At 47.1% G+C, this 27,762-nt stretch overlaps 1 protein-coding gene across 1 annotated transcript in view; it reads left to right on the top strand.

Moving 5' to 3' along the window:
* The window catches only part of PAPPA (pappalysin 1), a 243,651-nt gene that overhangs the window by 203,141 nt on the left and 12,748 nt on the right, over positions 1-27,762 (top strand). Inside the window, exons 18-21 of the mRNA XM_039245860.1 lie at positions 4,375-4,522; positions 9,695-9,804; positions 18,357-18,428; positions 23,373-23,471. Coding sequence (XP_039101791.1) covers positions 4,375-4,522; positions 9,695-9,804; positions 18,357-18,428; positions 23,373-23,471 — 429 coding nt within the window. The remainder of the gene's footprint in view (positions 1-4,374; positions 4,523-9,694; positions 9,805-18,356; positions 18,429-23,372; positions 23,472-27,762) is intronic.

The raw sequence follows: 27,762 nt of genomic DNA, 5'->3' as shown, positions 1-27,762 counted from the left end.
AGGCTGCCACGTGTCTCTCTGCCATTATTTTGTCTATTCCCATTTCTGCCAAGGAGAAGTCTAATTCTCCCCCTCTTCTCATCTCACCTCCTCTCCCCACCCCTCCCCTCCATCATAGTACGGGCACAGAGGCTTATAGTCAGGAGACCTGGCTCTGGTATCCGCGATCTCCAGGACGTGGGCACGCTGCCTTCTTGCTGTGGCTGCTGCCACTTCTAAAACGTTGGGGATGCTTGGGTTGATTCTCAAGTCACCCCAGATAAAGCAGAGCAGAGTGGCCTTGAGCCTTAGGTGACAGAGAGCCCCGGTGTGCGTTTAAGCTCTAACTACTTCCCATAATCTAACTTACTTGGCCTTCATGATGACCCTGTCAGGTAGTGGACCCCATGCCCATTAAATAGCTGAGAAAATTAAGGAACATAGGCCAAGGAACTTCCCTAAATAACCATGGCCTGGAAGTTGCAGGGCTGAGATTTAAATCTTCATGCTCCTAACCATTATAGTGGCATCATTTAAAAACTCACATTTCCACTTCCTAGCTGGACCTCAGTTTCTGAATCCATAGCAGGGATATAATTTCTACTCTACTGTGTCAGTAAAAGGATTTTGAAATGCCTGTAAGACATGAGGGCACATGGTGGGTATTTGATAATATAATTATTAGGTGCCTACAGCAGTTCGGGGGCCTGTGTGGCTAAGGAGAGTTTGAGAGCCCCACGTGCTTTTGTACAGATAGATGGACAGGCACAGAAAGGCAAGATGTTCTGCTGAGGGATACTCAGCCCTCTTGGAAAAGATTTCACTTTAGCATTCAGAATTGTGCACTCAGAGCCAAATGTACCCAGCAGGCTTCCTGCCCAGTGGCCTTTGGTTCTATCAGAAGGTATCCTCAATGCCTGGTCTTCCATGGTCACAGCAGACTTAACATCAAGGGTCAGTTCTGAGGCTCTGTCATAGCTGGTAAGCAAGCACTGAGTGCACCAGGATCTAGTCCTAAAGGCAAATGTGGGAATCCAGAAAGGCTCTGGGAAGTCTTCTGTGCAGGGGGCACAGCAAAAGCAAAGATGTGGAGGTGGGAAGGAAGAGGAACGTGAGACTAGAAGGAAAGACAGGTGCATAGCGAGGGATGGGGCTAGACTTGTCAGCTGGGTTCCGCTCGGGAGGCCCCGGAGTGCCAGCCCACAAATATGCCTTGTTTGGAAGTCTAAGGTGTCTTAGCAGAAGGTTGCCATCTTTTTTTTTTTTTTTTTTTTAAGCATATGTAGTCTGCAGCAGAAAGTGCCCGATGAACTGGGCAGGAGGGAGAGAGGCTGCAGACAGCAAGACCAGTGCCTTTATGTCCCTACCTTCCATGGTGGAGCCTGCTATGGTGGATTTCTCTATGGCCAAATTCCCTGAGCCAAATCCAGCTAGTTCTAATACGTTCTCTGCTACAAACCAAGGTCCCCAGCCAACTCTGGCCCACGTAGTGCTGAGGTCTGCAGCCCTTCGGGGGCTGGAGGCCAAATGCATCATAGGCCCAGGCCAAGGCTCCAGGAAATTGGGGTCAATTCCCTACTCCCCTGAGGGCCCAGCAGAATCATGGGGCCTGGGGCTCTGGGAGGGAGAGTCGGTTCTCTGAAGCCACATGAAGCTGCCTAAACTTTCCCTGGCTCACACAGAATGTCTGGGGGTGGGCTCTGCAAGTCGTTCCACAGCTGCATGCTTGGGACTGGCCACCCTTCTCCCACAGCCACCAAGGTTCTCACTGCATTTGGAAAGGCCCATGAGAGGTCCAGAGAAGGCCTCCCTCCCCTCTTTCTCTTCTGAATCCTGTCTCCTTGCAGCTGTTTTCTCAGACACGGTAGCCTCAGCCTGCATCAGCTCTTTGAATGAGCTTATTTATTTCCTCATACACGCACTCATTCATTTATTCCTGCATTCACCCATTTCTTTGTTTGCTCACTTATGCATTTATTTCCTCGCCCACACATTCATTTATGTTCTTGCTTATTAAACAGATTCATTCTATAATTCTCTACTGATTCATCACCTCTTTTCTTTTGTTAAGCAGATAGTTCTTTTTTTATTTTTGAGAGCGAGAGAGTAAGAGAGAGGATACGCAAGCTGGGGAGAGAGGCAAAGGCAGAGAGACAGAGACAGAGACAGAGAGAGAGAGAGAAAATCCTAAGCAGGCTTCATGCTGAGCACAGGAGCCCAATGCAGGGCTCGATCCTACGACCCTAGGATCTGACCTGAACCAAAATCAAGAGTAAGATTCTTAACTGACTGAGCCACCCAGGTGCCCCTAAACAGATAGTTCTTGAATAAGGAGAAATATCTACTGAGTGATGAATGAATGGACCAAGTTGTCAGGACCTACTAGAAGTTGTGGAAAGGCCCTGAGGATGCAGGGATGACTGGGGAACCGTCTTGGCCTTGAGGAGTTCATCATCTGGGTGGGAACGGATGAGAAACAAAGAGGCAGTGCATGTCAGAGACCCTGAGGTAGTACACTCTACAGAGTCAGAGCAGCATTAGGACACAATAGCTCATGCTAGACAAGGTGTTGGGCAGAGAAGGAAACAAAGCAGCCAGAAGGCCCGGGAGTGCAGAGGCATGGCGTCGTGAAATAGCTATGGTACGTTTGAGAGTGCAGGCGATTAAAACCAAAGTTCAAGGTTTGTGGTGGTGGTGTTGTAGGGAGCAAGGACATGGAGAATTAGCCAAAGTTAAGGCTATGGGGGCTATGGAGGTCAGACACAGGAGTTTGAATGGCGACTGAAGGGCCCAAGAGCCGTTGCAGAGGTTTTCACACTGGTGGAGCACGATCGGCTCCTCTCATCTCATATAGAGTTTTTCTTCTTATCAAAAGCTTGAAAGAGGGAGAGAATAGGGGCGCCTGGGTGGCTCAGTCGGTTAATCGTCTGACTCTTGACCTTGGCTCAGGTCATAATCTCACGGTTTGTGGCATCAAGCTCTGTGTCTGTCTCCACATTCACAGCAGAAAGCCTGCTTGGGATTCTCTATCTCCCTCTCTTTTCTGCCTCTCCCCAGCTCGCTCTCTGTCTCTCTCTCTCTCAAAAGAAATAAATAAACAAACATTAAAAAAAAAAGAAGGAGAGAATATACAGCTTATTCTCAGAAGGAGGGACCCCCACCCAGAAACCACCCATGGTTCTCCATTCTCAGGGGACAGAGTCCAAACTCCATAAGCTGACATTGAAGGCCACACCCTGCATCTGCCCCACCAGCTCCTCCTCCCTTGGATCACAGGATGAGAAACCTTGGTGAGCTCTCTGCTGCTCACTGTACTTCCTTGCATTTTCACATGCCCTTTGGCCTTCCAGAAAAGTCTTTCCATCCCTGTTTTGCCTGTGATTCTATGCATCCTTAAAAACACCTTTCCATATGTCACTGCCTCTCCAGGATCTTCCCTGCTTGCCCCTCACAACCAGAATTACTGTCCCCATGTGCTCACAGCACTGTGACTGAGCATGGTTGCACGGATGTGACTGTCTCACTGTGCCAGATACTGGCCACTTCACTTTTGGACCCCACAGAGCTGGGCACAGTCTGGGCACTAAGAAATGGTCCTTGGCTTCAGGGGAAGTTCTGAAATTTGTACAGAGCTGGACCTCCTATGAGAAGCCCAGACTTTGAAAGGGGGCTCAGAGAAAGGACCATGTCTTCAAGCTGCATTTACCTACCACCTTGCAGAGGATTGAGAAAATGTATTGTGCCTATTTTAGAGTTGAGGTGAGGGCACAGATAGAAGATTCCCCACACACCCTCCTGGTGCCATTATTGCTGGAATGCAATGGAATGGAATGCAAAAGAAAGGAAAGGGAGGCAAAGGAGAGGAAGCAATGTCCTAGAAGAAAAAGCTTCTTGGCTGCTGAGTTAGCATGTGGCAGAGCCCTTTCATGGGATATTTTCTCACTGACTGAGAGTAAATAAGCTTTGCTGCATAGCTACCATCTCATGAACAGCCCTAGGACCCATGTTCTACTTGCTGTATGAGTTGGGGTACATTTGGTCCCAGACCTTCTCAGTTAAAAAAAAAATCAACACACAAAACAAAAGCCTCTGACAAATCTCTGAAAGAGCTTGATGCTAGGATACAGGAAACCTGGGAGTTAGGCTCCCTGGGAAGCTTTGAGCAAGCTTTATTCTGCACAGAGTCCTCAGTTTCCCCATCTGTAAAATAGAGGTGTGAACTGTACCTATAGTTTAGGGTGATTGGGTTTCCACTGTGGTTCAGAAACTGGTTGTGGAACATGTCCAGGGCTCTGGGGAGATGAGGAGCAGTTTCCTCGTTTATGTTGAGGGACTTATGATGTTGAGGATGATCGTCCCTGTTGGTCACCCTGACTGTTTTTCTGTGATGTTCAGGGACGTGGGAGCAATGTCATCCACTGCCGGAAAGATGGCACCTGGAGCGGCTCATTCCACGTCTGCCAGGAGATGCAAGGCCAGTGCTCAGCCCCAGACCAGCTCAACAGCAACCTCAAACTGCAGTGCCCGGACGGCTATGCCATCGGTACGGTGTGTGTGTGACAGTAGGGGAGGGGCGGGCCCTTCTGGCAACCTGGGGCTGGTGCCTCACTGGGTGATTGGGCACCGCTATCTTATGAGGCCCTGTAAGGGGGAAACAAGGGTGAAAGGGACCAGGTCCTTGCTCCCAGAAAGAGTGAAGGGCATGAATGTTAGAGAAACAGCAGTGGGTGAGTGTGGAGTCTTCCTGGAGTGAGCTGACCATGGCATCTGGGGACATGGGGGCTCTCAGAGGAAGGGGTGCATACATAGGGGTTTACAAGGACTTGTTGGGTGGAAAATGGCAGACAAAGACAGAAGGAACCATGTGGCAAAGGGAAGGAGATGTGGAAGCACATATCCCATTTGGGAAAGCAGTAGTGGTCCTGTGTAGCTGCCTTTGTTGATCTGAAATTTTGCATAATACTCATCATTCATGAGTACCTACTATGGGCGAGGCCCTGCATCAAGTGCTCTATAGAGGCACCATATCTTATCTGCTCAATGACCTTTACCATATGAGGAAGCTGGGACTTGAAGGGAGAACAGGATGTGCCCCGAATCCAGAGGGCTGTCCTACTCTGAAGACTCAGTTCTCTCCGTGGCATCCCAGCTGTCTCCAACTGAGAGGATAAATAGCATTTTCAGAATACAACTTGCATGATGATAGGCCAGCTCACAGAGTGCTCACAGTGAGGGGAGACCACCTGGGGTTTGATGCCAGGGATTTGCCTGGTGGAAACCAGGTGCCTGGACGGATGCATTAATCACAGGCACTGAGGCTTTCTGGGGAACTGGGTGTGCATGGAGTCTGACCTCAGTTGAGGGCGGTGATGCTGACCCCTCGGGCTGATTTCCTAATTGACCATGATGAAAAGCCCAGGGAATTGGATGTTCTTTCTCATGGCCAGTGTGATTTATGGGATAATCACCAGGGATGTCTGGAGCAGAAAAGGTTATCCTGCACACACTCACTCCCAGTCACACAGAGCCAGCAAGTTCCGCACCCAGCACAATGGGAGCTGTCACTTCTTGTCCGGAAGTGAGGCCTGTGGTGGGAGAACGGAGGTGTATGGGGCCTGACCACCTCCTTTCAAAGATGGAAACACACAGCCTGAGAGTGCTTGTAAGTTCTTCATCAAAATGTAGAGTAGGGATCAGCATTCCTGCGTTTAGTGAGAAAACCTCCGAGTTGCACAGCTGCTCCCTCTGATCATTCTAAAGGTACTGTAAGTTTCCCCAGAGGCACCAATCCAAAGGACCCTCACCAGGATGTCTGCAGAGAGGTAGCATCTCGTGGGGTCTGCCAGTATAGGCGTTCAAGAAGCTTGGGGCAACAGGTGTAGCAATGGTCAGTAACATTGGCTGCTCCACCCTGAGGCCAATCCTTTCTTCTGCCTACCACTCCTGATAGGTGTGTGTGGTTCTGGACATACATGTCCGTGATGGGGTCCTACCCCCAACTCAGCAAATACATGTGAATAGTCAGTCATACTCAGGACTGGCATTAAGTGGCCCTGGGAGGAAAACTTTTGACTAAGTGACTTTTATTTAAAAAAAAAAAAAAAAACTTATAGGAGTGCCTGGGTGGCTCAGTCATTAAGTGTCCGACTTCAGCTCAGGTCATGATCTCGTAGACCATGAATTCAAGCCCCATGTCGGGTTCCATGCTGACAGCTTAGAGCCAGGAGTTTGCTTTGGATTCTGAGTTCCCCTCTCTCTCTCTGCCCCTCCCCTGCTCGTGCTCTGTCTGTGTCTCTCAAAAATAAATAAATATTTTTTTAAAAACTTAAAAAAAAGACTTCCTGCATGTCTACATCCACTGATATGTTCAAATATATTAACACATACAAAAATAAACACAAGCACAAATGTTTAATGATGAAACATAGACCCAAGCACATACATCAAAAAGTCATGCTTGGCAGGTACACATTAGCCAGATAAGTGCATCAACTCATCACCTTCACACACACACACACACACACACACATCTTATGCTCTGAAACATATTAGAGACACAGAAAGATGTGCAAAAGGCAAACATAACTCACACATGTACACAGATACACCCTGTGGCCACTTTGTACATATACTACGTTCACATGTCACAAGCACCACCACCTAGCTCTCTGCTCACCTAGCTAGAGGTAGGCAGCGGTGCGACAGTTCTGTTCCTTTGCCTCTGAGCTTTTTAGTGGTTAAGCAGAAAGGGAAGTCAGTGTGACTTCCCTCCCTGGTACCCGTGTTCCCATTTGCCATGCTGATGCCCCTTTAAGGAATATGGTGATCCAGGGTAGCTGGGGGTTTACGGGGGGAGCTAAGAGAAAAAGCAGTGTGGGACACTGGGAGACAATGATTGGGAAGGAGGGAAACCTCCAGATCCCTGCCCTTCCTCAGCTGCGAAGGCTGCCACATCAGATTCCCAGGCTGAGCCCTCCCTAGGGAGAGCCCAGCTCACTGAGGAGGAGATATGATCATCCCTTGTAATCAGGGGTGAGGTGTGTGTCACTTCCTGGGGGCTGAGGCACTGGGGGGAACATTCTGGAGCCATCCAGAGCAGCTCGCTCTGGACCCCCCTCCCACGAAGCACAGGCAGGCTTCTGTGGCAGTTAGGAGGCCTCAGAAAGTTGCTACAGGCAGGGGCCTGGTGAGATCACCCTCTGTAAGGATGCCAGTTCAGGCTCGTATATCACAACACAGAAGCCTGGTCCTAAAGCCCCAGCACTGTGGGGAGGGGAGGGGAGCACAGGGGAGGAAGCCACAGAGAAGGGGAGGGCAGTGATGGCCTCCTATCTTGACCATATTTTTCCTCTTTTTTCCCCTCTTGAGATAGCCTTTGTATTTCCCTCGGAGGCTCCCTCTTGCTTTCGCACAAGAGGATTTTATCTTCACAGTCTCACTTCTTCCTTGCTTCCTAGAAGCTCCTTTAGAAAGTCAACTCACAACAAACACACAACGAGTGTCTGTCTCCAACTGTTTAGTGACTTGTCCCCTTATTCCCATCACTCATCTTTTTGGTACTTTTGCATCCCCTCCCCATTTCTTTTCTTTCCTCTACCTTTCTTTCTCTTTTCTCTCTTGGGCTCCCCTGTATCCATCACTGGGCTTGGAAGGCAGAGGGACATGGGTTTTAACTCTTGGGCGTCTAACCACCTGCTCTGTAACCTGAGCTCTGTGCACTTGTCTAACGTGAAACTTGGGTGATGAGTTGGGTGATGACACCCATTGCATGGGCTAGATATTCAGGAGGACAAGTTACCCATGAAAACAACCTGCCTGGCCAGCAGTCTGCCCCTCCTTCTGGGCTTAGTGTCCCCGTGTTTAAAGTGATGAAGTTGTAAACTCTGTCCTAGACCTGCTGTCACCCCCTCTTCAGTCCTTGTGAGTCCCTTGGACTGAAGGGGACTACAAGATGGCAACACAAAGGCACTGGTAGATAAACTATATATACACATCTAAGTAAATGTGTGTGTGTGTATAAACACACACACACACACACACACACACACACACACACACACCTCTGGAAGGGAGCCTATAGAATGGCTAACAGAATAGAATTGGGTCTCTTGTGATCCACTTTATGTTCAAGGATGGTCCTGGCACTAAGCTGGGGGGAATGACCTCCTTAAAGGCCTTGGTCAGATTCTGACATGTCTGTTCTTTGCCCACATGAATGAGCACCATTTGAGAGTCGTGGAGACACGTCATTGGGATAGACTTGATTTTCAGGAGACTCCAGAATGTGTGAGGTCAGGGCAGAGAATCAATGCATCAAATTATAGTCAACTTGGCAATGAACCCACAGCTTAATGTCAGCTACCTTCACCTGGGAAGTCCCTGGACCAAGGGTTTCTGTGTACCGCCACCCTGTCCCAGTTCATCACCGGTGCCTTCACCAGCTACCTGATTCATTTTGTCATTCCTTCATCCAGGTACCCGGTCTTTTATCCATGCACTCCTCCGTCTGTGTACCCACTTCCTCCTTTGTGAGAAACAAGAATGCCTGCTGATCATTCACTCACTGTGTCATTCACTAACTCAGTTACTCAGTTCCTTGTCCGCCTATGCACTCACTCACTCCCTGTCTCTTCTGCTCGTTCCACAAATACTTGCTGAGTGCCTACCACCTGCCATGCACAGTGCCAGGCTCTGGGCATGGAATGTGGAGCAGAGAGGGCTCAGGAGTTTATAGTCTGCAGGGAAGAGAGCCCTCGATACAACAGCACCGAGGCATGACAAATGCTGGCATGGTGACTGTTGGAGGGTCTGGCCTGTCAGGAAAGCAAGGACAGCTTTTTGGAGCAGGTGGCACTTGGGTTGAGGTCTGAAGGACCATTAGTAGAGGGTTAGTTGAAGGAGAGTCTGAAGGGTGTTGAAGGCACAGCTCAGGAAGCATGTGTGCAAGCCCAGTGCAAGCAGAAAGTGAGGGGTTAAGAGGCTGTGCTGCAGTCGTGGGCTCACCGTGCACTGGGTTGATGCTTACCATGCACTGGGCTAGGCTCATGGGTGAGCCACCCTCCTCCCTACCCATCCAGGGCATCGTTGTAACTGTGGAAAGATAGGCATGGGGAGGGGGTAAGGCCAGCACTGAGAGACTCATTGCTGACACTGCTCTCACTCAGGTGCAAAAATCAGGGCAGGCTGCTCAGAGGATTTGAACTGAGCCATGAAGAACTGATAGGATTTGACCTTGAGTAGGCACATGGGAGTGATTCAGAAGAAGGGGTGAACGGGAGCAGACATATACAGGCAAGGGGTTGTTTGGGGACTCAGATGGAAAACTTAGTGCAATCTGGCTGGACCACCCAAAGCGTGAAGATGGTTAATGGGAGATGAGATTGACTGGAACATGGGAACCTATGATTGCTGGGCAAAGGGAATTGCACTTTGTCCTGCTTGTGAGGAACCTTGGAAGGGTTCTTAAGCAGAGGAGGCACATGACCCAACTTGGCTCAGGGCCAAAAAACATGGTGGTGGGTGCAGGCTCGATTGGAGACAAGAGAACAGAGTCAGAGAGATGAGGACTGCCCTGCTGGGAGTTCACTTCTTTCTCTAGCCCTCAAGACCAGGGTGGCCCAGTCCAGAGTTACAGAGCCCACACTGTATGAGAGCAGCCCGTGGATATCAGGGAACTGGGGGCTGAGCAGTGACCTCATGCTGTGCTTCCCCCCAGGGTCGGAGTGTGTCGCCTCATGCCTGGACCACAACAGCGAGTCCATCATCCTGCCAGTGAACGTGACTGTACGTGACATCCCCCACTGGCTGAACCCCACCCGGGTGGAGGTGAGTGACAGAGCCACGCCCCGTGATGAGGGGAGGGCAGTGACCCTGTTGGACACTCACCATGTCCTGGTACTGCATTAGCCCTTGTATATATGTTGAATCTTTGACTTGTCACACCTGTTGTGTGGGGTGGGAACTGTTCACACAGGTCCCTCCGAAGGACCATTTACTTACTGGTCCACTGAATCCTTATGGCAGCCTAGGAATAAGAGGACTGATGTCCCCAGTTTAGAAATGAGGAAACTGAGGCACCAAGAGCCACACAGAGTCAGGTGACAAACCCATGTCTGTCTGACTGGGAAGTGTGTAGTGGTAAGGATTTTGCAACCTGGCTTCCCTAGATAAGCTCTTAGAAGGCCTTCCACATTCCATGGCCTGGGTTTCCGGTATCCTTCTCCGCATTTACCTTCTTTGGCGGAAAGCAGATGATATGCGATATGGGAACTAGTAACACCCACCGTTTATGAAGTACTCAGTATGTTCACGCGCCCAGCACTCAGCACACAAGACTACACTGTAACCTCAGAATCACTGGATGGAGCGGGGGTGGAGGGGAGAGTGGCACTGCCTCCACTGCCTATTGGCAGACAGCCCTCAGGAGTACGAGGGCTCGAACCCAAGTCCAAGTGCAGTGCTCTTCCCACAGTGCCAAGCTGGCGTGGTCCGGGCCAGAAGGCCACGCAGGCGTCTCCCCCTGGCAGCCACTGCCATTGCCCAGGTCCACTTTGGGGTGGCCACACCCCTTGCCTGTGTGTCACCTGACCCATCCATGGCCCTAGAGCCAATGCAGGACCCCACACTTGCCCTCCAGGTCAGCGCAGCTGCCAGGCCTCACATAGCACCAGCTCTGGGCACTGGCTTACCCTGGAGAATGTGAAGGAGGGAGGCAGGGCATGCAGGACGACGTTTGGCTGTGTCCCTCTCGGCCAGGCTCTCTGCCCAGGGAGCAGGGACGCCTTGCTCTCCTACTGCAGATCTTGCTCCGGATAGCCAGGCAGAACCCGATACTGGGTGTATGGTTTCTCAAATGAGCTGAGGGCGTGATTGCGAGGGCTTACTCAGCACTCAGTCTGTGGAGCTGGCGCTGGACTGGGCCAGCCTGCCCTGCTCCCCCATGCACACCAACATTCTTCTCTTTCCTCTTTCTCACCTATGGCCCTCTGCCCTATCTTCAACTGTAGTCCCTTTTTCCTGCCTCTGTTTCTCTCTCCCCTCTCCCAAGACCTCTCTCACCTTATTCCGCCTCGCGCCCGCCCATCCTTTCCCCTCTGTCTGCCCCTGACTTTCCCATGCATACCCGAGACAGCTCTGTTTCCCTAACCTCAAGCTCCTCTGTATTCCACCCTGAGCATGCCGTTCCCCATCGCTAACCCAGAGCCCCCGCGTAGATTCTCACCGAATGCCCCAGTGAATGGTGGTTGCTGTACACACCCAGGGGCATGCACAGAACCACCGTGTCAGAATGCCCCTCATTGCACAGATGGAGAAACTGAGGAGCAGAGAGGGAGGAGATGAGGCCAGGGTCACAAAGGATGAAAGCTGGGATCGTGCCATGCCATGCCTCCCCTCCCTCTACCCTGCCTTGATTCCATATACCCAAAGGCAGGGGAATCACACTCCTCCATGGAGCAGACACAGGAGACCTCCCTCATGCCCCACTACTGGAGGTCTTCTCTGTCTGGGATTCAGACCAGTTTCCCCTGGCCCAGCTCCCACCCTGGCCTTTGCTCTGCCCCCTGGGTGAATTCCCACCCTTCCCTCTGTGAGCCCGGGCACTAAAGAGTTCAGTTATAATTCACTGTGAAATAAATCCAGGGATTTGAAAGCCTGCCAGCCCCCCCCCCCCCCCCCCCCCCCCCCCCCCCCCCGCCTTCCCCAGTTGCCCACCCGCTGCCTGCCTGCCCCAGCCCCCACCCAGTTCCCTGGTCTGCCGGCCTTTATTGATGCCGGCCTACGGAGAGAGCCATAACGAGGTTCAGACCTCCACCAGTCTCCAGAGGCCTCATTATCCAGGAGGAAAAAAAAACGTGGTAGAAAAAGGGAGGAGGGTGAAGGGCAGAGATTGATGATTTCCAGGAATAAGGCAGAAAGGCTAGCCTCTGCTGCGCCCTTGCCCTTGTGTGACGAGAGCTACGTAGAAACAGAGCAGGCATTGCCTGGCTGGAGCAGGCCCTCGGTAGCTCTGCTTTCTGTGGCCTGCCTCCCAGGGCCAGTGCAAGGTAAATGGGTGGGGGCCAGGCTCTGCTCCAACCCCTGTCACCTTTTCCCTGGGTAAGGAAGTGTGAGGCCATGACTGACATGTAATGGATGCCTCCTGTGAATCAGGCACTCTGTCAGCCTTTATTTACACCCGTCCCTGCTGACGCAGTCTGTAAGGTAGGTTTTAGTCTCTCCATTTTTCCAGGAGAGTGAATTGAATCTCAGAGATAGAAGCCACTGCCTAATAGGAATTGAAGAGACCCAGGCCAGTCTAATGCTGTACTTTTCTCCAGCTTACTCTGCCATCTCTGTTGAATGTATAGCAATAATTATAAAGCCAAAATGTTGACTGATCGCTTGCCAGGGAATGTGCTGGTAAATAGTTAACAACTGGCTGTCTGCCTCCGCCCCCAAAAAATAACCATATAGATCTCTGATTTGTATCATTTGCCGATGACAGTGGTGTAAAGACTTCCCTCCATGGCAGACTTCAAGTTGTCCAAATTGCCCTCATTGCACACAATGTTGGGAAGGGATGGGCATCACCACCTCCCATGAGCCCACGTGAAGGGCTCTGTTTTAAGTACTTTACATGTATTAGCCTGTATGATGAGAACAGTTCCCACTTAGATGAGTGGAATCTCAACACTGAGAACATACGAGTAATGCACCAGGACAGTGACCTTTGTGAAGGCAGGCCCATGGTCATCTTACTTACCATGGTACTGCCCTTAGCACCGAGCACACAGTGGGTGCTCACTTAATACTTAATGGTTGCAAGGTCAGGTGACCAAGGTTCTAGTGCAAGCCCAGCCAGCTTCTTGCTGTATGTCCTTGGACAAATCATTTATAGGAGCTGAGGTTTCCCCATCTGTGGAAGGAGACTTAGTCCTGGATCAAGAGTCACCAACCCAAACACCCACAAGAAGCAAGCAGGCGGGATAAATGTGTGAAGCAGGCCAGGCCTATCATTCTGTATATTAATTACCTGTGCATATTATTCATAGTAGTAGCACTGTTTTACTATACATATTTCATACAGACAGAATTAAAGAAAATATAAGAAAGGCCCATGTACCTACTCACCAACTTAAGAAATAAGACCTTTTAAATATAGGTGGAAGTTCTTCTTATTGAGATTTATTGTACATGCTGCTCCTGAGCATAATAGTTGATAAATGTGTATATTTGTGGCCTGAAATCACTACCCAGGTCAGGGTCTCTGACTCCCCAAGGATCATCCCTTCCCCATGCCAAGGAATGGCTGTGCCAATGAGATAACTTCTACTGGGGTTTCTTATTCCTTTTTATTGAGGTATCATCAACATATAAAATTATATTAGTTTCAGGTATACTAAAATTTTAGTTTTACTTTCAAGAACAAGAACACTGTGTCCCTTCATTATTTTAAAAGTTCTCTCCTTTGAAACTCCCCTCTCCCCCCCACCCAACTCCCCACCCCACTCCACATGTACTTTAGGAAGTGACAGGGATATGGAAGATACAGAGAAATCTTTGGAAGATACGGAGAAATCTTCCTCTCCTCTAATAAATGAGACGATACAAATTCAATGACAGATGGAAATGTCTCTTGGGCTCAGCGCTGGAGAGACTGAAGGGAATGGTAGAGAGAGTGGTGAACTCTGGAAAACATATCCTGCTTCCCAAAGGGGTCGCCCTAGCCAAGTGTGGCTGTGTGGAAATATGTGCCTAGCATGGCTAGATTTTCCACTTTTTCTTGAGAAAAAAATAAGAAATCTGGAGTCTTTAAAAATGTAAAACCTCTTAATTTTTTAAAAAATACTGGCAAATAATTTTGACTTCTGTTAAGCACTTTGTGTGCCAAACCGAACATTGCTGTGGGTTGTATAGCCTGGAAGCTCTTGGCTTGCAACCTTTGGATGAGATAGACTCCCAGCCCTGGGCATCTGGAATTCAGGGTGGCAGCCTCTGTCACCAGCCCCTAAGGAGTGCCTCTAATCTGCCCTGTACCTCGACTGGGTCGCAGCAAATGCAGCTCACAACCTCAGAGGCTTGTGATTCCTGTAGGTAGCTGGGACCTTGCATCTTATAATTACTTATGGAAAAAAAAAAAAGGATGGAAGGAGGGAGGAAAAGGAGAAGAAGAAAAGGATGGAGGTACTTAAGGGGAAAAAATGTAAGTCGCCATTTATTGAATAGCTAAGATATATAGGCATGGTTTGTTAGGCAGTGTACTATATCCCACCTCATTTTGTCTCCACCGTACCCCAGTGAGATCGATAGGATCACTATTTTACACAGGAAGAAGCTGAGGTTCTCAGGGCTTGTCACTGCCCAATTCACTTAATGAATGTGGTTGAATCAGAATTTGAACCCAGCGCTAATTCCCCTGCATTTCATCTCACAAGGCAACCACCTTCCACATTATAAATCACAATTCAACAGTTACAGACAAAGGGTACAGAATTTCATCCTTGAAGGAGAAGGCAGCACTGTGGGAAACCCTGTCAAGAGTCTACAAGTCAGAGATAGCATGGTTCTGAGTGAACATGAAGTCCAGTCTATCTGATGTATAGATGGAGATATTGTGTGCCCTGAAGGTGAAGCCCAGGATGGAGAGATGTGTCAGGGATCCAGTGATTTCTCATTCACTCATGGACACTCCCATGCATTCACTCACTTGCTCATTGGTTCATTCACTCATTCAAAAACATTGATTATGCCCTTCTAAGTGGCAGGCATCTTCAAACACAAGGCATACAGGGGTGGAAAATGCCTCGGCTCTTAAAGAAAGCCAGAAGCTCCAGACTGATAACAAAAGGCAAAAATTACTTAAATGATAGAATCCACTCACAGTAAGGCCTGTGAATCAAGGAAAGAATTAAGGAGAAAAGAGGGCTCATCCTAGAAGGTATTAGGAGGGGTGTCTGATCTGAGCCTCAGGATGAGTTGGCTGTCTTAAGATGCTTTTTCACATGTCTTTGGCTCTGCCTGGAGCCCATCTTCTCTGGGATATATCTTTGAGACAGTCCACCCCCACCTATCTTTGTCTTACAGCCTCTCCATCTTTCTGAACCTTGGTCTTTCCGTAAAGAGTAAACTATTTTATATTTGCAGCTTTGGGGGCTATGGCAGTGTGAAGGAGAATGTAGGGTTCCAAGTATAGACCTGGAGAATGTACGGTTCCAAGTATATACGGTTCCAGAGAGCCATGAGCTTAATTCCTGTCATGCCTCTGTGTATGGTTTGGAGCAGGTTGTTTAAGTCCTCTGTGCTCCATTTCCTCTTGTGTAAACCAGACTCAAAAATAGTACCACCCTTATAGGTATAGTAGGAATTAAATAGATGAAGCCCCAAGCACAGGGATGTGTTGATTAGGATGAGGATAATGATGGCAGGGTTGGTGCCAGTACTATGATGATGACCAGGTGACGATAGTGGTGCTGGTGGTGCTGCTGATGGTGGTGGTGGGAGCACTGGTGGTGGTGGTGTTCATGCCAATGATCATTGCAGCCAGGAAGAAAGGATGGTCTATTCTTCCTAGGCACCAAGGCAGGAAATGAAAACCACCTTACAAAACCTGGTCTGAAAGTGGCATCCAGAAGAACAACGCCGATATTTGCGGGGCCCAATCTGGGATCCCCCTAGCCTTCCCTTCAGCTCCAGCCGCTTGCCCCCTTCCCAGTTCTCCTCACATACAGAGGGGCCCTGTAGTGAGACAGGTAAGGCGTGTAGCCTGAAGGAATAATGGAAAATCCAAAAGCCTTGAAAAGATACATAGGCTCCTGCAGATAGTATGAAAGTCCTTTTTCTAAACTCACATCAGATAAACTTCAACCGACAGAAACTTGTATGACCACACCACACCACTCCTACAGACGGATTAAATTAGCTCTCAGATAAACAGAGGGAGGAATGGGCATCAAATCCCTTGTGGACCTAATCCTGCTGTTTTCTACCACTTGAGCCATTACTGAGTGCCCCTCCAAGCATCCCTGGATTTTGGCTGGGGACAGACTCTCAAACCCAGAGATTAAAACCTAGGTAAGGTGTCCCAGAGAATGAAAGCAGGTGACTCTCTCCACTTTTGGCCCTGGGCTGGGAAGCAGAGGGCACCAAAGGAGCTAAGCTGGAAGAAAGGAACCCTGGAACTACTCACATTCCTTCATTTGGCCAACATGTTTGCTGTGCTCCAGGCCTGGTCCTGGGGAGAGACAGAGATGTCAAAAACCCAGAGATGTCCTTGGTTTACCATTCCCATACCATTTATCTCAGTGCATTGTCACAACAAGCTGATGATATGATTTTCAGCACCCATTTCACGGACAAGAGAACCAAGTCTCAGAGTGTAAATTCACAAAGCAAATTCAAGTTGAACTGCTTCCACATCTGATATCCCTAGTGCCCAATGTCCTTCCCCTATATCACCTTATCTAGGGGTAATGGGAGAAGGTAGACAGGGGCAGTAGGGGGTTACATAGTAGACTTCACCTTGCAAGACTGATGGTCACATCTTCAAGTTAGGTTGTTTGTCTAAGACTTTAATTCTATCTACACTAAACTGCTCCTGTAAACTACACACTGTGCTAGGCTTTGTAAGGGCTCTTCTGATACTCACTCTAGAAGAGAGGAAGACAAGTAAAGAAAACACAGCCAATTGCTAAAATCATCTCTATTTTGAGATGCAGCCCTTCATTTATAGCAAAAATATTTATTGGGCATTCTCCATGTACCAGACGCCATTTAGGCCTGAATGATCCAAGGGTGAGCCAGAGATGATGTGTGGCAGAGAAGAAAGGCACCAACCCAGCCCTAGCCAGAACTTGGAGTCATGTGATTCCCTTTGTTCCAAGTTCACCAAGAAACCTAATTCCAATTGGGTTCCCATATAGGTCTGCCTTCAGGGAGAAAAATGGGTTGGTCACATGGTTTTCTGTATTCTGGCCCATATGACTGTTCATTTCTTAATTAAAATTAATCAACTGGCACTCATCCAGGAGAGCAAGCCCATATCATATAGACTTCTATGGCTGGTCCCTCACACACTTAGCTCTTGTTGCAAATCTGAGCATTGGCTCCAGGTTATTTTTATTTCATTTTTTAAAGCAATTGTAATTTCGGCATGAAACTTAAGGCATCTGTGGCAGAATAGAGAAAGGAGCTTCTGAGATCATTATGTTAGCCCCATTCCTGATGCTATTTACTTTTCTAGTTTTAGCTTTCTTTTTTCACTCCCTTTAAAAACTATCCTCCTATTGGATTTATGTTATGAGCTGCTTTAAATATTTTCCAAAACAAGTGCTTGCTTCCAAATCCTGGTTTCTTCACTCAACAGTTATGCAGCTGGAAGAATTTATTGTCCTTATGACCTGAGATTAATGCCCACCTTACTGCATGGCAACGAGTAATAAATAAGATAATGCATAAAGTAATTAGCACCACAAATGTACTCAACATATTTTAGTTGTTGTTATCATAGTAATAATTATTTTTATTAAAGGAGGCTAGAAATAAATGCATATATGCATACCTATAAGCTCTGAGGGGGTTGGGGAAGGCACCACGGAGGAAATAAGTCCTGAGCTGCAATTTCAAAGCTAACTGAAGATTCTCAAGGAGGCAAGATGGGGGAGGGCATTTCAGTGAAGGAGAACAGCAAGAACAAAGTCACAAGAGTGTGGGAGTACGGACAACGTCAGGGAATTGTGAGCGGGCCCATATGGCATGGCGGCAGGTGGAGGCAGGGAGGGTTCTCTATGTCTCCAAGGGTTCTGAACCAGCCCACTGCTCTCAAACTGTAGTATACATCAGAACCATCTGGCAGGCTCATTTTTAAAATGTGGAGTCCCAGGCCCTGGGCCCGGTGATTTGGATTTATTAGCTCCAAAGAGGCTCTGAAATATCTGCCTCCTTACTGTGCTCCCACAGCGCCGCTGACAAGCATGGTCCTCAGCACATGCTTTGGGCAACCCAGCTCCACACTACTCTCCCAGCTTCCTGCTATAGCCAGATATCCACTCTGCCTTGTCTGCCTCCTCCCTCCACCCATGGGTCAAACACCAGCCAAGAATTTCCTGAAGGGCCCTTCTAATCGCATCTTCATCCTCCAGTTTTGCTTCTCTTCAGCCCGTATTTCTGCCAGGGAAATGCAGAATTCTGACACCTACAGAAAACACAAGTATTATTGTGATCTTCTGGTTCCTGTTATTTGCAAGTATTTGGGCAAATTATTCATTTGCCCCATAAATATCGGGGTGAAGTCAGGACTTGGAATAGCCAAGAAGAGGTGGGGTGGTTGAATGTGATGTCCACAAAGAGATGGCTTCCTCCAGCCCCAAACCCATCTGACCGCTCTCTCCCTCTCTCTGCAGAGAGTTGTCTGCACGGCTGGTCTCAAGTGGTATCCTCACCCTGCTCTGATTCATTGTGTCAAAGGCTGTGAGGTGAGTCCCTAAAAATGATCCTATTGTTATCATCATCATCATCATTATTGTATGTTAATCATGGCTACCATTTGCTATACCTTCTAAGTGCTGTAAATATCCCTTTAATGGACTTCTTGGAAAGAAAGGAGGAATCCTGTTTTACAGATGGTGAAACTGAGGCACAGAGATACCAACAAACATACTCAAAAATACATTTAATGGATAACAGAGTTGGGATTCCAAGCCAGGTCTTTCTGCTTCCTAAGCCTGTGTACAACATAATATTGCATCTGTAAGGGAGGGAGGCCATATTAATTTTGCATCTTTAATATGCCAGGCACATTACCCAAATTATCACATTTAACCTTTACAGAACCACAGGAGGCATGTTTTCTCTTTCCAATTCCTACTTTACTGCTGACCATTACTTGAAGGTCACTTCCTTTTGCCACACATTTGTCTTTCACTCATTCTTCAACCCCAGAATTAATATGGACATCTTAGACCCAACCATAGAGCTGAAAGTGGAAGATCTTCTCTGACCTCACAGTTGAAGTGTTCCCTGTAACTTGAAATTATGATCTGTCTTTTGGTCTCAGTGACAAGCCTGGGAAGGGACAGGGTACTTATGATGTCATATGTGTTCTTAAGAGGGTACTGTCTATGGAAGTTCTTTGTGGTTCTTCTCAGCTGACAGTGAAAAGGAGGCCCCAAATTGCATCCAGGTGGGTAAACACATATCTGTGGTGCCCCCAAAGCCCACTCAGGAAAATGCAGGTGAAAAGGACTAGATGGTGCTTTAGAAAACTTTGTGGGTTTTTTTTTCTTTAAGTTTATGTATTTATTTTGAGAGAGAGAATGGGAAGGGCAGAGAGAAATGGAAGGAGAGAATCCCAAGCAGGCTCCATGCCCAGTATGGAGTCCGACCCAGGACTGGAACTCAGGAACCACAAACCTTGAGATCATGACCTGAGCCAAAATCAAGAGTTGGATGCTAAATTGAGCATCCCAGATGCCCCGTAGAAACTTTTGCATTTGATGAAATTCTTAGAATGTCAGAGCCAGAAATGCTCTTCTAGATGATCTAAACCTGACTTTTTATTTTAAAGATGAGGACACTGAGACCTAGATAGCAGCCCAATCTAAAATTTGATGGAATGCCAAAACTGGAAGGTTCTTAGTGTGATCTAACTTAGTGTGATCTACTCAATGCTTAAATGGAGTGAAGAACAAGGGCCAGAGAGGGGATAGACTGGCCCAAGGTTGCCAGCATAAAAGCCACAAAACCAAAGCATGAACCTGGGTCTCCTGACTCCAGCCCAGTGCTTTTTCTCCTCCTCTAGGCCACCTCCCGCCCATGAAACACCCTAGAGCTGCAAGTGTCACAAGACAGTTCCTGAGTCACATTTTTGTTTCTGTGTATTGGTTAGGGGCTCCCTACGGCATCTGCTCAGGGCACTTGACACTCATTCTTCTTCTTTAAGAACCCTCATTCTTCCAAGGCTCAAATGGCCTTGGAAGGCCAGGAATGGCAAAATCAAGGCCAAGGCCAACGCCCAGGCTTTGTTGCTTCCTTCCATCTCTCTGGATCAGTCCAGCGCTTTGAGAAAAGGAAGCTTGGATTACCTGGGCACTTGTTCTGCTGAGTCGGCGGTTTGGGCAGCCAGTGTGACAGCAGAATTCGATCCCTCCTTTGACTCAGCACTGGGGCCTAGGAGACCCTCACCTGTCAGGCTCTGAGCCCTGCCAATGATGCTTATCGCCTTTGCCCTTGTAGGTGCCCCTCCTCTCCTTTCCTCCTCAGCTTAGAGCTAATAATTTGCCTCTTGCCTGGGGCTGAAAACAATGCCTGGAAGAAATAACAAATGCTGGGCCCAGGGAAGAACCATCAACCTGGAGTGTCTAGAGGTAGCCAAGACTGAGAAAGGGTTTTGAGACTCCTGAGCCCTCTAACCCACCTGTGTCCAAAGTGGTCATTCTCTCACTCATGTATCAGAGCTTCACTGGTGCCTGTGATGTGCCCAGCACTACTCTATGTTCTGAGAACACCATGATCTTAGTCAAGTGAAACAGTACTATGCTCTTCCTGACTCACCTGTGGTATTTTCTTGCCCCTTGTCTATCCAAGTATCCATTCCAGCATCATTTTACTGAGTAAACACGTAAGAAATGTACATTTGATATATTTTTGCTCAAATTGCCACACATTTTGCTAGGAAATATAGGATGCAAAAATAAACAACACACATTTCCATCCATCAGGAACTTACAGTAAAGGAGACAGACAGTTAAAGAGAGACTCTAAAAGATTACCAAGAGCTGTAACCAAAACAAGTACAAGAAGCTATAGAAGCACAGAATACCCTGGGGGTATTAGAGAAGGCATTTTGGAGAGATGAGGTTTAAGCTAGATCTGGAAGGTTGACTTCCTTGCTTGAACACAGTAGTAGTAGTAGTAGTAGTAGTAGTAGTAGTAGTAGTAGTAGTAGTAATAGTTGTAGTAGTAGTAGCCATGAGAAATACCAGAGATGGAAAAAAATCTCTAAGTAGTGAAGTTTTTCACATGTTATTTGCTCTCTCTAGAAATTCTTCCTTCTCCACTCTCATCTAATTAACCCCTGTGTGTCTTCTGATCTCAGCTAAAACGCCATTTCCTAAGGGACATCTTCACAGAGCTCCCTGATTAGGTCCAGTCCTCTTGAACATCATGTACCTTTCTTCCATAGCTCTTATCAGAGTTGAAATTGGCCAATTGGATGTGTGATTATTTGACTAAAGCTTGCCTACTTATTAAAGTGTAAGGTCTGGAGGAGTAGGAGCTTGATCTATATCAACTCACTATTACGTCTTTTTCTTTAGCATAGTGTGTCACACATCATAGGCATTCAGTAAATAAGGTTAAATACAAGATGAATGGGTAGATGGGTGGACGGATGCATGGATGTGGCCACAGGAAGGGACACATAGCTAATGATGAGATGGGAGATTTTTTTAGGGGCCAAATAATAATAATAAAAAGAATCGGTTTCATTTATTATTATTTTTTCTTCTTCCTCTTCTTCTTTCCTAGCAACTCCTTGATCAAACCAGTTCCTTTTGTTCTAAGGAAGGTGCATTTGGTTTTCTTCCTTCCTGTATTTGATATGATATAAGAAAGATCCTTAGGAGCAGAGCCCATAGGCAGGTCTCCTAAGGCACACAGAAGAACCAAGGGCTTATCCTTTGTTTTTGTGCCTCTTGGCTCAAATATGAATGTGATAATGTGTTCATTATGGCAGGTGCACGCAGGGCCACACTTATTTTCATAGCCATGCACCTGTGCACACATATATCTGAGAACAGTTCTTGCCTGTTCTTGGTTCTGTCTTGCTAAGATATTTTTTAGACCCTAACAGGATAATGATGAAATGGAATCTGGCATCATGAGTTGGGTGTGTAAAGGCCATGTGAATTTGGAGCAAAGATGCAAAAGCCAAGGATGCCACGGGGAGTAGGGGTGACTCTTTGTGGAGCTCGGTTTTCCCCATAACAGTCAGGATGGGAAGGATAGACCGTTGGGTCAGAGGGGTTGTGCTGAGATGCAATGGTCTTAGCCAACTGATGACACCTTTCCCATCAGTGAGTCACTAAGCATTAGAGCTCCCACCCTGAACTTTAATTAGAGTGGTTTTACTTTCAACTGCTTTCTATATTAAAGGGTCATACAGTATTGCTTTTGATTGGGGGGAAGGGTATGCTTATTGCTTTGAGAAATCAGTGGACCAGACCTGCCTCTCTATTCATTGTGCTGGGAGTCTTAAGGCCCAGTGAAGATGACCAAAATCCACCAAGTAACCCTTCCAGTTCACTGCGGTTTCTTAGACTAGAGCCCAGTTTTTCTCGACCCCTGACAACTGCCTTTTCACTATGCCAGTACAATCTATTCAATTTCATAAACATCTCTAAGAGCCAAAGTTGTGCCCAGCATTAAAGTAGGTGATAGAGAGACAAAGATGAACTGGATATTGCCCCCATCTTCAATGAGCTCACAGTCTTACACCAGCTACCGGTTCTTAAACAGGCATTAGAAACAGTGGCTGAGTGCTCAGATGGGGAATAAAAAAAGTGTTAGGGGGTTTTCAGATACTCCTGACTTTCCTGTAAGATTGCCCTGGGTTCAGATCAGTAATGACTTAACTCTGTCATCTTTTCCTGATCTTTGAAGCACTACAGAGTTGAAGGAGCACAGGGAAGAAAGGCAACAAATCAGTATGTGCTAGATATAGGCTAGAATGGCAAAGAAAAAAATATGAAGCCAACTTAGATTTACATCACTGCTCTGCCCTGCCAGAGTGATCTTGGCTGAGCACCTTTCTTGCTCTGAGCCTCAGAATCTTCATCTGAAAATATAGAATAGCAAAGCTTACCTCACATGTTGTTTGGAGAACCAAGACCACAAACACATAAAGCATGTGACATCAAGTACATCTGTACTCCAGTGCCAGAGGAGAGGGAGCACACAGCGTGCACAGACTGTCATGCCAAATTCCTATGAATTCTTACTTTTGATCTTTACAATTCTGGGTAGATTCCATTCAGCTTCTATTTTATTATAAATTATGTGTCTAATTACCTACTACTGGGAAATGTAGGGGGAGAGTGCTCAAATTTCCTAATCATTTCTTAAAGTAAAATGAGCCCTGCTTTGGAAAGATGTAAGTAATCTATCCTGCAGCTTTGTGTACCCCTACCTGTGTGTCCACCAGCATAACCATAGTTTAGTCAGTGAAAACTCAGCTAGATAAGTCTTTATAAATGGTAGAAGCAATAACTGGTGCAAGAGAGTGTTGAGACTTGAAACCAGGTAGGCTGTCTGCAGAGGTTTTTAAAAGGATGAGAGATAGCTAGACAACTGCAGGGCCATCACTCACCTGCTCAGGATGCTAACAGGCCTCCTTCCCTTGCCTCTCTCCCCCTTTGTAGCCCTTCATGGGAGACAATTACTGTGATGCCATCAACAACCGGGCCTTCTGCAACTACGATGGTGGGGACTGCTGTGCCTCTACGGTGAAGACCAAAAAGGTAGGCCCCTCGGCAGCTGCCTCCTGGAGGCCTGCCCAGCTTCCCGGCTAGGATCACCCTACGTGCCGGAGAACCCAGTGCCTTGGTTGTGCCAGCACTTGCTCACAAGCTACACTGTGTTGTGCTGTATTTTTTTCCTCTTCTTTTTGGCAGTAGTTGAGCTAATGTAATGTGCTGGGCCCTGGACTGGGTGGGCAGGCTCATGGATGATCTTTACAGATGTGGTTCTTTACCCTCAAAGCTAAGAGCCAGGCATGGAAGCAGACAAATACAAGAGTCATCAATACTTTGGGATGGGGAGGATGGAACTCTTTGAGGCCACAGGCCAGAGGTTGGAGAAGACTCTACAGAGGGATCAGCACGGATGCTGAAAATTGAGAGATAAGCAGGAGGAGCAGGGAGGTGGCCAGGAGAAGAATTTCTGGGGCTTGTAAAATCCTAGAGAGAAGTTTTTAGGCCATATGGCCAATGTCTAGGGCAAGAGAGAAGATGGGACATTTATACCAAGGTAAGTCATAGCCTTTGATTATTTTGTGATCTCTTGTGTATCTCACATCTAATTTTTATGAAATTAGTGGGAGTGGTCTTGGTTGTGGTTTTCTTCCTTTGCATGTTAGGATGTAATAGAAGAGATTCAAGTGTTTGTAGTAAAACATGAATATTGGACTGTGGTGTGTACCTACCACTCACAGAAGAGTGGCCACCTCCACTCTCTTCCTGATGAGAGCTGGGGGAGAGGTGACCCACCAGAGCAACCCAAGTTGAGAAGGACTTTTGTGATGAATGAGTTCATGGGAAGTTATTTCTGTTTTTATATTCACTCATATTCTGAGCCAAAAATCATTTGAGCTCATCTCTCTCTCTCTTTAAAGAAGGGAGAACTGTGTCCCTGAGATGGGTTATAGTCAGTCTTAGCTGATGAGGTGTCTGTGATCATCTGGTCCAAACTTTCATTTCATAATGGGGGCACTGAGGCCCATAAAGGAGGAATGATTTGTCCATGGTGGCAGAGGGAGTGAAAGACAAAGAGCAAGGTTCCTGGCTTGCTGTCTAAATATCTCTATATTGTACCATCCTTACAAGAATTAGTCCCTTTAAGAATGATGCTCTGACTCTAGAATCACAGATGAACAGGGAAAGACCCAAGGAACATAATCAGAGTCCATTTTTTGATTGATGAATAGGCCTGATAGGGCTCTCTGGGATCAGCCAGTCTTGTGTGGACATTTGAGCATGCCCACCCTTTTTTGTTGTTGTTGTTTTAAGTACTGAAGGTAAACACTTTCTACCCACATACAGTTGAATAAAATCCATTTTCTATTAATGAATGAATTCCTTTTCTATTTATTCATTCATTTGTATTCATTAGTAGAAAGTGAATTTTCTTTTTCTCCCAATTATGAAACTATACATATTCTGCTTTTCGGGAAATCCAGAAAATAGAAGAGACCATCACAATCACTGCTGATCTTACAACCCAAAATAGCTGATGCTTTCCTTCTGGAATATTTTTGTGTGTGCTATGTGTGTGGGTATTTGCGCCTGTGTATATGTCACTGCGTTTCCAGTTTGGGATCTTGTTTTGTTTTTACTTAGCAAAGGAAATCTTACACATGAGAATATGATCTGATATTATTATAAATTTCCCAGCCACAGTTTTTGCTCTTTTATTTATTATAGGGTTGTGATGTATTGTAGTTTGCGTAACCGTTCCCCTCTGGATATTATTTTTAACTCTTGGGTTAGTTCAGTTTCTCACAATGATAAATATTGAGAGTTGTGAATATCTTTGCACATAAATATTTTTCTAGATCTTATTATTCCTTTACAATTGATATTTAGAATTGAAAGGACTAGGATAAAAGGTACGAGCATTTATAAGGCCCTTGATAATAACCAAATGAATAGCGTACAGTAGTGTCGATTTCACTTGTTGGAATGAGCCATTTTTTAACGTGAATGGACAATGAAGTTTGTGTTTTAAATAGAAGTTTGTGTAGAATTATGACACATCATTCATGTGACACCATCAGCTGGAGTAAGAGCAGCTCCGATTAAAAGAATTTTCCTACCAACTATAACTTATATGCAAAAACATAAAAAAAACTAATTTATTTTTATGGGGAAACTTCCTTAAATGGACTGCTGTTTCTACAGAGTGCATGGTAGGAACATGAAGTCATGAGATTGGGGTTCAGGTGCAGATTCCAAATTATTACAGTCACTTGAAAAAATATATGCATGTACACCATATGGCCACTTTGGCTCTCTGTTCCTGTGCTGGGTTTCGATGCAACAATTTCAGACATTAGGTGAGTGCTGCCTCTTTAGTGATGGACCCAGAGTCAGTTCTTTACTAGTTCTGCATGTGCTTCCTACTCATTGCTTTCCACCCACGCTATATATGTAATTTTGGCCTTTTGTGTTAAAAGATCCCCTTCTTGCAATTTTTTTTTATTATTTTTTTATTTTTTGACGTTTATTTATTATTATTATTATTTTTTTTTACAAATAGTTTATTGTCAAATTAGTTTCTACATAACACTCAGTGCTCATCCCCAAAGTGCCCTCCTTCATGCCCATCCCCCCCTCCCCCCCACATCCATCAGTCCTCAGTTTTTGTCAGCATTCAAGAGTCTCTCATGGTTTGCCTCTCTCCCTTTCCCCCACCATTTCTGCCCTTCTTCTCCCCCTTGTTCCTCCGTCAAGTTCCTCCTAATCCTCCTATACGACCCCTTCTTGCAATTTAAATTGTTGATCCTTCTTGTCGGTCAGGGCTGCGGAATGCAGATGGCCATGCTTCCTTCGTTCAGTGAGATGCGTGTTCCTTGCGCATCTGTATGGGTCCAGCACTGTACCGGACTGTGTGCTGGCAGAGTCCAGACAGACTGGCGCCTGCCCTTGAGAAGCACACAGTCAATTAAGGGAGCCAGGTGTGAAGCAGTGAGGTATACAACCATGCATTGCAGTACTTTTGTGCTAAGGCAGTAAGGGAGAGGTGTACAATCTTGCAGAGAGCAGTGTGAAGGTCAGAGAAAGCTTCTGTGGAGGGGATATTTACATGGAGTCCTGGGAGTGAGCAGCTCTCCCGGAGGAGGTGAGGGGAAGGCAGAATGGAGAGGGCTGTAAGAACTACGTGGGAAGTGTGGGTTACAGGGCCTGAGCTTCTCTTGGGGCACACACGGCTTTGCCATAGTTGTTCCTTGTTCAAAGTGTTTGGGGCTTTCTTCAGATTGGAGATTCCTGGAAGTCTGACTTAGGGAGGAGAAGGGTGTCTCAAATTAAACTGACACTTCCTACCATTTAAATTCCCCAACTGAACTTCTAAGTAAACTCCAACTTCTCTAACGCATTAACACTCTCATACATACCCAACTCTGCTTCCTGCAGTAGACTGGCTTCTCGAGACAGCAGGTGAAGAAACGGGGAATGAAAAAGATACCCCTAAGTGAACTGTCGCCTCTGTCAGACATCCTGCCAGACACGTGTCCTCTGTCACCTTCTTTAGTCCCCATGTCACCCACTGACAGGCCACTATTACCCCTTCACAGGTGAAGCAGTTTGGGCCCCAGGCACCGACAGGACTTCTGCTTGAGGTCACTTGGCCACGATTGCCAAGGCCCAAATTCGAACCCAGTTCTTCCTGACTCACGAGCCCAGCTCTTTCTTCTGCATGGGGCTGAGTCCTCATTGCGCCTGAGCATGGCCCTCCCAGTTCTTGTTGGAGACAATTCACCATGAACCCCGACTGCCAGGGAACGTTGGACATGGGACTCCTCCCCTTGGCCAAGGTGAAAGCAGCCTTTCCCAGCAGTGAAGACAGGGTGGGGAGTCGTCGAGGCTCCCAGCCTTGCCAGCCATCCCTGATGTCCCAGACAGCAGTTTCCTCTGAGTGGAAAAAAGTCCTGGTTTCTGTCTCCAGCTTCCACAGCAGGAAGCCTCTTATGGTAGGAGAGGGGCCAGAGGCTGGCTTCCTTCCTCTCATTCCCTGCCCCTTACGGGTGGCCCTGTTTCATTCCTAGCTGAATGCTTGGCCCCAGCCACCCATCGTCGGGAGTTCCCTGCCCACAGGCACCTAGTCTAGCACTCAGGAACTTACTGATAGGGCAGATTTGCTTCATGCACCTTCCTCACTTAGAGTAATTCCATCAATGGAGCACATACTATGTGCCTTGTCAGGGTTAGAGCCTCTGCATATTATCTCACTCTGAGACCCCAGAAAACCCCAATAAGGTAGACTCTGTTGAAGCTCAGAGAGGGCGAACTCACTTCTGCAAGGTGACAGAGCTGT

This window comes from Hyaena hyaena, unplaced genomic scaffold, assembly GCF_003009895.1.
Source record: "Hyaena hyaena isolate Hyena2069 unplaced genomic scaffold, ASM300989v1 scaffold_273, whole genome shotgun sequence".
NCBI classification, from domain to species: domain Eukaryota; kingdom Metazoa; phylum Chordata; class Mammalia; order Carnivora; family Hyaenidae; genus Hyaena; species Hyaena hyaena.
The sequence above is the reverse complement of the archived record's forward strand: the minus strand, read 5'-3'. Positions and strand labels throughout refer to the sequence as shown.